Source organism: Sorex araneus, chromosome 1 (assembly GCF_027595985.1).
Source record: "Sorex araneus isolate mSorAra2 chromosome 1, mSorAra2.pri, whole genome shotgun sequence".
In the NCBI taxonomy this organism is placed as follows: Eukaryota; Metazoa; Chordata; class Mammalia; order Eulipotyphla; family Soricidae; genus Sorex; species Sorex araneus.
The window spans coordinates 219,407,766-219,420,396 of record NC_073302.1 but is presented as its reverse complement, the minus strand read 5'-3'; the positions used below and the strand labels follow the sequence as shown (position 1 = coordinate 219,420,396).

The 12,631-nt window shown below is 40.1% G+C and overlaps 1 protein-coding gene across 1 annotated transcript in view; it reads right to left on the bottom strand.

Annotated features, from left to right (window-relative positions):
• Positions 1 to 12,631, bottom strand: part of FREM2 (FRAS1 related extracellular matrix 2) — a 181,714-nt gene that overhangs the window by 81,393 nt on the left and 87,690 nt on the right. Inside the window, exon 4 of the mRNA XM_012935227.2 lies at positions 9,277 to 9,507. Within this exon, the coding sequence (XP_012790681.2) occupies positions 9,277 to 9,507 (231 nt within the window). The remainder of the gene's footprint in view (positions 1 to 9,276; positions 9,508 to 12,631) is intronic.

Genomic DNA, 12,631 nt, shown 5'->3' with positions numbered 1-12,631 from the left:
ACACTAGGTTTTTCAAAAGCTAATTTATTTTAGGGCTGGAGCGATAGCACAGTGAGTGGGGCATTTGCCTTGCATGCGGCCGACCTGGATTCAATTCCTCCAACCCTCCTGGAGAGCCCAGCAAGCTACAGAGAGTATTCCGCCCACACGGCAGAGCCTGGCAAGCTACCTGTGGCATATTCAATATGCCAAAAACAGTAACAAGTCTCACAATGGAGATGTTACTGGTGCCTGCTTGAGCAAATCAATGAGCAACAGGATGACAGTGATACAGTGATTTATTTTAAGATCCTTTTGGTGGTTTTGGATTTGGGGCCACATCCAGTATGCTCAGGATTTACTCCTAGCATAATCAGGGATCATTCTTGGTGTTGCTTAGGGAGCCATATGTGGTGCCGGATATGAATTGGGGTTGGCCCCCTGCAAGACAAACACCTGAATCTTTGTATTATCTCTCTGACCCCCCATTTTTGTTCTCTTCTGAGACAGATATTTAGGGTGAGCAGTGGAGCAAAGAGTTTCATGAGGGAGCTGTGCAACAATCTAGGAAAGAGACCTGAGAAGATTAGACCCCATGGCAGCAGTGGAAATGGTATAAGGACACACTCGGACTGGGTGCGGGGGGATATAGAGCAGACCCGGGAGTTCTCTGATGGACCAGTGAGAGCGCAAAAGAATCAAGATGACTGAAAGTTTTGTTAAGTGACCAACTGGAGGATGAGCTGCTGTTTGAGAGGTGAAAAAGACTGTAGGAGAATCAGATTTACTCATGGAAATCAGGATCTCCCTTTAGATATATTAAAACTGAGATACTTTTAGAATATCCAAAATGAATATCAAGTCAGGCAAACCACTTGGTATATGATCCTGAAGTTTAGCCAACAGATCTGAATTGTAAGCTTGGGAGTCACTGTGCATTGGTGGTTCTGTGAAACCAGGAGCCCGAATAAAATAGTGTAGGGAGGGGTTATAGATGGGTAGTTAGAGGTCAGGGAGATAAGAAGGACTGGGGAGAAGATCCTGACAAGGGATCCACACTGAGAAGAACCAAGGGAGTGTGAGTAGGGGAGGCCAAATGCAAAAATCTCAAGGTACAGGGAGTGATCAATTTTATCAGATATTTCTGCCAAGTCTAGTGAGTTAAGAACAAATAATTGATTATTAGATGTGGCCAAGGGAACTCACTGATAAAATCTTCCTAGAACTGTTTCAACAGAGTAGTAGAGACAAAAGTCTGATGGAGCAAATGTTAGAAAAAATGAATGAGAGGAAGGAGTGGAGGAAAAGTGAAGAACACAGACAAACATTTCTTCAAGACATGGTATTTTAAATGGGAAGAAAGTGTCATCTAGGGAGATGGTTTCTTGTTGAATACGGGCAAAACTTGTCATTACTGGGACCAGAAAGATAGTCCTGGAGTTCAGGTGCTTGCCTCACATGCAGCTGACCCAGATTCCATCCCTAGGGTCTCATTATAGTCAGAGTGACTCAAGAGCACTAAACCAAAAGAAAAGTCTGAGCATAGCCAGGTGTGGCCCCAAAACAAACAAATATTTTTACTCTTGCTGGTATGACATACAATTTGACCAAATATAAAATCTCAACTTAGAAATGATCATGACTTCAGTGCCCCAAATGTGCAAGTACCACAAAACATTCAAGTTCAAGTTTAATGAGTTTCTTTGAATTCCTCGGGCTTTCGACATCATGGCATAGCCATAGAATTTTACAGAAAGTCCCGTTTCTTAAAGTTTGTTGTGAGTCTTAATGTTTTGTAGCTCTCGAAATTCATATCAAATCCTTAACTCTCAATGTGATGATACCCGTAGGAGGAGTAAGACTATTTCCTAAGAGGGAGGAAATAGAGAATGTCCCGAGAGGGGCTCTCATGATGGGATCAGTACCATTAGAAGGAGAAGGAAGAGGCAATGGCCTTTCTTCACAGATAGGCACTGGAGGAAGGTGGGCACCCAGCCACGGGGAGGACAGAGACAAGTCAAAGAGAGAGAGAGATTCTCTCTACCAATAAGCCAACCTGAAGAGTCTTGATTGTTAAGGTCCAGACTCCACAATGGGAAAAATAAATCTGTGACTTACACCATCCAGCATGTGACATTGTGTTCCAGCAGTCAGAGGAGAGTTTAACAACCATGATATTGATGCCATACGTATAGCTCAGCCTTTGTTTAGGGAAAAAAATTATTATTTTTGTTAGCTAATACACATAAGATATGCTAATATACTACTACATTAGACATTAGTGTATATGGCTAATGCGATTTATATTATATTATATGGCCATACTTTTCTCAGTTAAGTCTTGTGATGTTTTCTGTTACTATTTTGGGGGCCACACATGGTGCTACTCAGAGCTTACTCTGTGCTCTGTGCTCAGGAGTCACTCCTGGTGGTACTCCAGGGACTATATGTAGTGCCACAGACCAAAATGGAGTCAGCCGCATATGAATCTCTCTGGACTCACAATGTATGGGATTATGGGATTTTTATTTACTACCTTTTGAACCTGGATTTTGATTCCTTTTGTAACCTATGGCCCATGCAAATTTGATTAAACAAGGATTTCTTGCTGTGCTAGATTTGAATTATAAATAATGAAAATGCTGGGCATCAGAGCGTGGCCTTTACTCTGAACTCCACTCCCACACATGGTCTGACAGAGGCTAGTGAGGCCCAGCATCAAACATAGGTCTTTTATTCACTTAACTTCTGACAGAATCTGTGCTCTGTGGGGATGTCAGAAAAGGGCTTTCAAGAGGTGAAAACAGCTCCTTTGGGAGACTTTACTTCAGTGAAGATTGCTTTAAGTAATATTCTTATAATACTGCTTTAAGTAATATTTAAGTAAGTAATATTGTTTTAAGAATCAAATTCTGAAAATTGATTTTTCCCAAATTGTCCTTAAAAAGTATAGCTAAGGAGCACGGGAGGGACAGCATAGAGGCTAAGGTTTTTGTCTTAAACATGGCAGACCTTGGTTCTCTCCCCTGAGCACAGGTCCAGGAAGAGTCTCTAAGCACCACTGGGTTTGTATCCTGCCAAGAATCCCCCTTAAAATAAACTGATTAAAAAATATTAGTTAGGGGGCTGGAGTGATAGCACAGGTAGGGCGTTTGCCTTGCATGCGGCCGACCCGGGTTCGATTCCCAGCATCCCATATGGTCCCCTGAGCACAGCCAGGGGTAATTCCTGAGTGCAGAGCCAGGAGTGACCCCTGTGCATCGCAGGGTGTGACCCAAAAAAGAAAAAAAAGTATTAGTTGAGGCCAGAGATATGGTACAGAGGTTAAGGTGCACACTTTTATTTATTTATTTATGGCGCACACTTTACATGTAGATGACACTGGCCTGACCCTAACATGTCAAGGTGCAGTTAGTGTCAAGGGGGAGGCCCTGAAGGCCCCAGGCACCTGAATCACCAGCTACTGACCAAGAACTCTGGAGTGGTCTCCTGAGCCCCCTAAACACTGTTTGGGAGGTGTCCCCCTACCCCTATAAGCATTAGCTATCAGGCGTGGGGGTATTTCCATTGCAAAACTCACTCTCAGCATCTTACAACAGCCAGCTACCTTTATTCTCGCAATGTCTGTTTCAGGTGAGAGTAACCCTGACTGTTACCTACCTTCTCTGACAGGAGGCGACAGAGGCTCAGTAGCTAGTGACAGTAGACTGTAGGAGGTGATGGAGAGCTGTCTCCGAGGCCCTAAGGATCTAGTAATCTCATAATTCCTAAAAGAAAACTCATGAAGCATGGAGCCTTGCCCACAGCAGAGAAAACTAAATTTAACTTGAGATGATAAAAAGGAGAGAAAAGGAATTGCTAACCTACAAAGTACAGGTCAGCAGATGCAGAAAAGAGGAAAGTGATTTAATTTTATCACTTTTATCATCCAGTCTAGTTTCCAACTACCCAAAGATGAATCATGAGAGAAAAATCACACAAATGTTATATAAAAGCACACATGTATCAGCTACATAGACTATGTGTATGAGTAAAATGCATGAGGAGTACAGAATATGAAGGTATCCGATATCCCATTAGCATATTCGTGTGAAATTGCAATAGTCGTGGACAGAGAAGAAAGCAGGGGCTTTCACAGGAGAGACGCGGTGAACTCAGGGAGCAGAACTAGCAGACACAGTAAAAACAGCCTGCAGGATCCTCCTTGCAAATGTTAACAACTGTTATATCCATGTGGGTGGAACTCCCAGTCATATATTTTTTAATCTCTTGTGACTTTAGCCAACGACCATTTGTTACATTTTTATTTTCATATTGGTTTCATTATTCTTTATTTGGAGAGATTTGTCTAAATTAAACAAAAGCTTTCTTCATTAGTCAATGTGACTTCTTTGTAATGCATACTTCAATTTAAACTGCAATTTTTATTTTCCTGTTTTGATTGCAGTGTAACTTGGGCAGAAAATATACACTGAGTTCTGGTCTCATAAATGAAGCAGTTGCAGCCACATTTCAAAGGCAAGATTCATGCTTTCCATTCACTATACTGAAAATTTTTTTAAAATAATCAAACTACTATAAAATGATAGAACAAAGCATTTTTTGAAATTTTTTTGCTGTCCAAAAGTAGAGAGAAAGTATGGGGGAAACTGTCTGCCATGGAAGCAGGGGGAGGGTGGAAAAAGTGGGGGTATATCGGGGATATTGGTGGTGGAGAATGTGCACTGGTGGAGGGATGGGTGTTTGATCATTGTATGATTGCAACTCAAACATGAAAGCTGTATCTGTATCTCATGGTGTTTCAATAAAATCAAATTAAATTTTTTTTTTTGCTGTAACAAAGCAGCACTGTAGAACTGTCATCCCTTTGTTCATTGATTTGCTTGAGTGGGCACCAGTAACATCTCTATTGTGAGTCTTGCTGTTACTGTTTTTTGGTATATCGAATATGCCATGGGTAGCTTGCCAGGCTATGCCATGCAGGTGGGATACTACTGGTAGCTTGCTGGGCTCTCTGAGAAGGAAAGCTAACGAATACCTTGCCCACCCCCCACACACTGGTACAAAGTAAAGAGAGAAAAACATTGAGTGTCATCTTTTTAAAGTTTGGCACATTAAAAAATAACTCAAGTTATTTTGGAACATCTTCAGGCTCTCAATGGTACTTTAGGTGATTAAGTGGGAATGAATACTGAGTCTGTCATAATAAGCTTGAACATGAACAACTCTCTAACATTTTTACGGCTGTCTTTTCACTTTGAAACAGAAATTGTAATGTAGGCAAATAACATCAGGACTATTTGAATAAAGAAACAAATGAGAAAAATAAAAACAAATCTACATCATGTCATAGTGTTATAAACTCATATCAGGGTCCTATGGGGTTCCCAAATTATTCTCTGGGCCCTAGGCAGATATGGTGGGGAAAAAATCTTGGGGTTCTCCATGTCATCCTTCTCAAACATCTTTTTGCAAATTAAGAAACTTTTGGAAAGTTTTACATCACTAAATTTATTTATTTATGCACTACTTTTTTTCTTTCCCATCTTTCAGTGCCAGAAATTGTGTGCTGGACTTTCATCAAGGATTCATAATTTTTGTTTCCTTTAAGAACATGACTCATACTAGGAAGCAATAGAGTTCAACATGAAAAGATTTTGATTTATGCTGAAGTTAATGCTCATATCTGCTTTCTTTATTATTTTCTGTCATTAGAATGAACTACCCTTTCATTAATTTTGGACCTTTAATTTTGGAACACTCATATCTACTCGTCATATCTTGCAACATTGTCAATAGTATTTATAGGTGTATTTTGTTGTTGTTTTTTTCCGGTTCTGGGATCAGACGTGGGGCCACATGCATGCAAGGTGGATGTTGTACTTCTGAGCAACACTCTTGGCCCTGCTACAGAAAATTTTATTTATTTTGGTTTAGGGGCCAGTTCTGACTCTGAGCTCAGGGATAAGTCCTGATGGGATTTGGGGATCATCTGGGGTGCTTAGGGAAAAACCTAGATCGGCTGCATGCAAGGCCTGACCACTGTACTATCTTTCTGGCCCCACTACGGAAAATTTTAAAATAATTTCACTCAGATCACACAAATGTTTGCCTTTTCTTTGTTTCCAATGAGATCAGAGTTTTTGAGATACCAGTATTACCTTACATATTCCCATTAAATAGTATTACCTTACATAATCCCATTAAAATAGTAAAAAATATAAGAATTGGAAAAAAACATTGGGCCACACCTTGTAGTGTTTAGAGGTTATTCCTGACTCTACTCATGGGTGACCTTTGGAAATGCTTGGAAGACTATGTGTGGTGCCAAAGATGACATTGGGGCCAACCACATTTGAGGCAAGTGCATTATCTTCTGTACTATCTCTCAGGCTCTAAGATCAAATACTTAATCTACTATTAACTGCTACATTTTGCTATATTTTAATATAATTAAGACATCAGAATGAGCCCATTATGATCAGACATCTTCAAATACTTCAAGAGTACAGGCTAAATAATGGCATAAATACAGACTTTAGATAGCTGTGCTAGGAATCTATAGTGAAGTACCCATATATTTGAGATTGTGTTACTCTAATAAATATATATAATCCATGGATGGGGAATATGTTTCCATTTACTCATGTCCTCTTCAATTCTTCTAGCAGTGATTTACAATTTTATGACACTTTTGCCCAAAACATCACAGGGATTCCCACAGTGGGCTGGGGCTATAGTGCAGCTGATAGAGCACTTGACTTGTTATAGCCTTGGATAAAAATAATAAATGATCTTTTGTGATTGAAATGACTTTTGAAAAGCACTTAAGAATGTGAGCTGCAGACAACCATGATTAGAGGAGTCAAACTGCTACAGACACACAGGCATAGATACACATAGACACAGCTGTACACAAAGACATGTGCACACGCCCATCCTGCCTTCAGGGTGAGAGATGAGGGGTTGAATAGATCAGGGTCAATGATTCCGTTGATAGTATCTATGTAACGAAGTCTCCACAGAAGCCTAAAAACTGGTTTCAGTATTTTATCTTGGAGAACCAGAATGTGTTCATGCCAGGACCACAAGGAGAAGTTTCTTTGTTTTCAGAATCTTGCCCATCTAATTTTTCTTTAATTCGACTATCGATTAATACCCTTCAATATCATTTTCAATATACTGGTGATCTAGCGAGAAATTGGAGTTTTCTGAATTCTGTGAGCCATCCTAGCAAAATAATAATGGAACCCAAGGAAGAGTAGTGTTCTGGGAATCTCTTAATCTGTTCCTGGTTGGTGAGAAAAAAGGTAACAGCTGAGTTTATTTTGTTTTGATTTTAGGGCCACACCAAGCAATGCTCAGGGCTTACTCCTGGCTATGCACTTGGAGATCACTCATGGTAGGGCTCAGGAGACCTTATGGGATGCTGGGGATCAAACCTGTGCCAGCCGTGTGCAAGGCAAATATCCTACCTGCTGAATTATTGCTCTGGCTCCTGAGTATACTTTTGGCATCTAAAATGGACAGTGGTCTCATGGGACTGATTTCCTTAATCAATGAATCTGAGACTATCTCTAAATAGTGTCAGAATTTCATCACTGTTCACTTGGTTAGTGTTCAATGTTATGTGGTGATAAGGAAAACTCTGTACACAGCAGAACTGGGTATAGAACTATTTCTATGTTCTACTTCTCAGATTCAGTCGTGGGTGTAGAGTATCATCCTGAACTTACAAGCAGACAGACATCAATGGGTTTCAGTGTCTATTCCTCAATGTAAAAATAGGGAAATTTATACTAATGAATAAATAAATTATCAAGAAATAGTTTCAAACAAATGCTAATGAACTCTTTTATTTGTTATAAAACTGTCAGGGACTTAGCAGAAGAGAAAGCCTAATCATGCCAGTATTGACCCCAAACTCAGGACTAGAAAAAAAATACTAATTATTTTTTTCCTAGATAATTCAGGTTAAAAATTAAGTGCAATTAAAGACTAACTGTTCCTTAGTGGAAATTATAAGCATAAATGAACCTCCCATTTTACCAGAGGCAGAGATGTTAGTTAAATAAACACAGAGCTCCAGCTCTCTTATGCACGCTCTATAATTATGCTTACTTAGTCTTTTAACCCAGAGATTTCCACACACATCTCCACTTCATACACTCAGTAGATTGTATCTTTACAGAATATCCAAGAGTCTTTTGACTAACAAAATAATGTAGACTGGCAATTTCAAAGAAAGTGATGTCTGCCTTCTGACAGGATCTCAGCTTTAGAGGAGTCTCAGTGAGCTTTGTATAAATGTCAACCCTGAAAGGGTCATTCAGACTCTCCGCCCCACCTCTCCTGGCTGCAGGAGACAAGCCAGGGCTGCAGAAGTATGGCAGGGGAGGAAAGAGGTCAACTTACACACAAAAGCCCCGAGCCCCACTTTTCCCAATATCAGCCAAGGGTGTGCACTGACATGAAAATGTGATGTAAAAGACATGAAGAGCAATGATTCACAGTGCTATTTACTAAGGCGGGGAGGAAGCTGGAGAGGTATTAAGTAACAAATATGGAAACATATGGCCAAATGAAAAGTTTTGGCTGATGAGTAAGTGAAGGCAACTTGGAGAATTATGCATAATACAGGGAACAAATTAATTACCAAATGATCTTTGACTTAAGCCATTTGTTTAAAGAACAACTTAAATGACTTTAAAAAGCAATGAATCCATTGAAGAAAAATGAGATGAGAAAAAAATCAAATCAAAACCAAAAATCAAACCACACCCCTCTCCCACACAGAAAGTTATAATAAGAAAAAGAACATGCTCATAGTTCTATACGTATTTGTAGTTCACATAAAAAATAAACTTCCCAGCCAAGAATGTTGTTCAATGGTAGAGTGTCTTACAGACATAAGGTCATAAATTCAATTCCCCTACACCACCCACATGGTTTAGGACCAGTACCAGCCCAGGAACCCCAGGATCATCACAGTGTGTGATCTCAACACATCACAACAAGTACACAAGCTCTGGAGAACACCACACCCAGTGTGAAGAACGGTAAACAACAACAGCAAAGGCAAAGGAAGGGTTAATACCCAGCAATGTCACCCGACTTCCATGCCTGGGTTCCATCTCCTTCCATATGGCTTCCCTGAATATTGATTGATTGGACCGTTCATGGAGCAAGTTGACTCTATCGAAACCAAACTGCATGAATTGATAAACATTTAGTATAAGGGAGTTTGTTGTAAAGCTACAAGAGCAATAGCATCAGCAGGTGGATGATGTGACTCACCGTCCCCAGGGTCAATGATCTCTACTGTGGTCTCGGTGGGGAATTCCAAGGCGGCCAGCACGGGTTCTGAGAGAACCACCTGGAATGTCTCTGAGTGCTCGTGCTCCCCGTCGCTCAGGATCCGCACCCTCCACGTGGCTCGTGTCTGGCCTGGGTTGAACTGGACCTGTCTCTGAGCTTTGCCCTTGAAGTCTTTGTCTTTTTCCGCCGTCCCATCTCTCGTGCCAATACCTTCACAGAATCACAGGACTGTCTTAGTTTCATTGTCAACGGGACTATTAAGATTTTTCTTAAATTTGACTTTTGTGTGTACCAGTTTGTCCCGCAGCACAAAGTTGCTACTGCTTTGTTTCTAGGAGATAAACAACTAGGTACCGGTTCTGTGCTGAGAGTTCTACTGCAGGAACAATGAATTCAAGGTCTACTGTGCTTTTGCCCCTATGAGATGATGGTTTTGCTACCTGCTCTCTGAGTTGTCCGCATTTGAATTTCTAGTAAAACAAAGCCAAATCCATTGCTATACAATATTCTTACTCATGCAAGTTCTTTGATATGAAAAACACTTTCATACCAAGGTGTGCTGTGTGCAAGACAAACACCTCACCCTCTGTACCATCTCTCTAGCCCCTTCATTGCCTTTTGAATCTGCAGGAAAATATTGCACTGTTGATGAAACAAAACATGAAAGTCACTAGTGCTATCAAAGACTAACATATTATTTTGTTGGCCATGTCTCTGGGGACAGCAGAGAGAACTGGCCACATGTGTGCTGAAACTTCTGAGAGAATGAGTCCCTTTTGTTGTCACAGAAGTGGTTAGCGGTGGTGAATGCAAAATGTGCTGACACCACCAAGAATGAGAGTTCTACTGCACCACTGAGTGTGCCCCCCAAACAAACAATTCTTTTAAAAGGTACTGATAAGCAAAAATAGAACTATAATAAACCAATGCACACTCATTCAATGGGTCATCTATAGTAAATGAGCCAAATCATACAGTATGGTTAAAAAATAAAGTTGGATGAGCAGATTCCAAAATGTTGCTGCAAACTTCATTGCAATTTTCCTGGTGCATTTTATAAGAGATTTCCAATTTTATATAAATTATAAACAGATAGAATTATTGATTCCTCAAGCCAAAAAGAACCAATTATTTTATAAGAAAGGTAATTATGCTTCAAAGAGTTGAAATGCTGCTCAAACATAGGATAAAAGTAAGAATGGTTATTGACTTTTGAAAAAGTAAAACAATTCAATGATAGAATACTAAATTTGGGGTCAAAGATAAAGATTTCTTCATAAAAATTAACATATGGCCTATCACATGAACATCCCTTTACTCTGCTACTTACAGGGTGGTCTATGAGGACCAGCCTGAACATTAGGAAGCTTGGGGAAAATGCAGAATTGCAGGTCCCACCTGGGACTGAATCAGAATCAGCATTTTGAAACATGCCCAGGTAAACTGTCAGTGCTTTTTGGTGAAGGGTTGAGGCCACACCCAGTGGTGCTCAGGGTTTACTCTTGACTTACTCTTGACTCAGAGATCACTCCTGGCACTGCTGGAAGAATCATATGGGGTAGTGGGGGGTAGACCCAGGGTCAGTCATGTGTAAGACATATGTCTTACCTATTGTATGATCCCTTCACCTCTAAAAGATCCTTTCCCATAGATGTTCCATTTTAATAAGGAATGAAGAATTGTGTGCACATTGTAAAGAAGACATTTTGTTGACAAGCAGGTTTTTTTTTTTTTAATTGCATTGACAGGAGGACTGGAGAGACAGTATAGCATGTAACGTGCTTCCCTAGCATGGAGTCAACCCAACTTCAATCCCCAGGACCCTTTATGCATCATTAGTCTGTTAACTCAGTGAATGGAACTTAGGAAGGAGTCAAGAATGTGTTAATTGAGTCAGAGGATACAATCTCACGGTAGGGAACAAAGTAGACTTAACAGGTTTTAGGAAAATCCTTGAATTTAATAATTGTTCAATAACAAGTAGTAGAAATAAGTTCTATGAAATTTAAATACTTTGAGAAGTGCAAATGTATAGATATTTAATCTATACATTGCTATAATGATTATAACCATCTCTGGGTTATAATCCAAGACATGTATACAAATTTCTTGTGCAATTTTCATCTGCTGTCCCAAGATTGAACCTTGCTGTGAAATCTGCTCGAGTGAGAGAAAGGGAAGCAGTAGTAGCTGTTAATTTTCATGTAAAAATTAGGGTGCATTTTCAGAAATCCTGGTAGAAGACTGTAAGAAGAGCTGGTAACACAGTTTGAAACAACACTAATATGCAGTGGAAAAGGAACAGGATGATCTACAGTCGATGTAAAATTGCTTCCCTGGAAGGAGCCTGGCGGTGCTAAGCTTGGCGAGTGCTGGCTCTGAACAGCTTCTACAAAATAAACACTGAATACCATTTGTGCTAAAAGAAAAAAATGATCCTCTTTAGTTTCTTTTGGTTAGTCAAAACAAATGTATAGAGAGGTCTTTTTTTAAAACAAAAGTGCAGAATGCAAATTTTCAGTGGGGGGAAGGTACCCCATAATTTGTTTTATGAACTGTACCTGATGGTAAGAGCTGTTCTGTCTAGCTATAATACAATACCAAAAGTCCATAATATTCCTTATAAAATTAAATGATCAAAAATCTGGAGTATAGGGCTGGGGAGATAGTGAATAGGGCATTTGCTTTGTAACCAGATGACCTGGGCTCAATCCCTAGCATCCTATATGGTCCCCTGAGTTCACCAGGAGTGATTCCTCAGTGCAGAGCCAGGAGTAATCCCTGAAAATCACCTGATGTCATCCCCAAGGAACAATAACAGATCCTGGAATATAATATATATTACAAAAAAATTCTGGACTGGGGCGACAGCACAGTGGGTAGGGTTTGATTCCTCCGTCCCTCTCAGAGAGTCCGGCAAGCTACCGAGAGTATCCAGCCCACACAACAGAGCCTGGCAAGCTACCCGTGTTGTATTCGATATGCCAGAAACAGTAACAACAAGTCTCACAATGGAGATGTTACTGGTGCCCGCTCGAGCAAATCAATGAACAATGGGACGACAGTGAGATAGACAGTTCTACAAAAAAATTCTAGAAGTCTTCAAATGAAAGCGTTGCTTGTAAAGGAACAGTTACGCTAAACATATGCGCTGTAAAACTTCAACCAGTCCACTTCACTTTAACCTGACTTCCATTCCAGTCCTAGCTGGAATTCCATAGCCATTTACAGCAACAGACAGTAACAGGTCAAGAAATCTTTCCAACTTCCTTCAAGGTTACTGAGTAACCTTGTGGAGTTAGTCAGGTTATCTGAACACATGTAGGAAATAGTT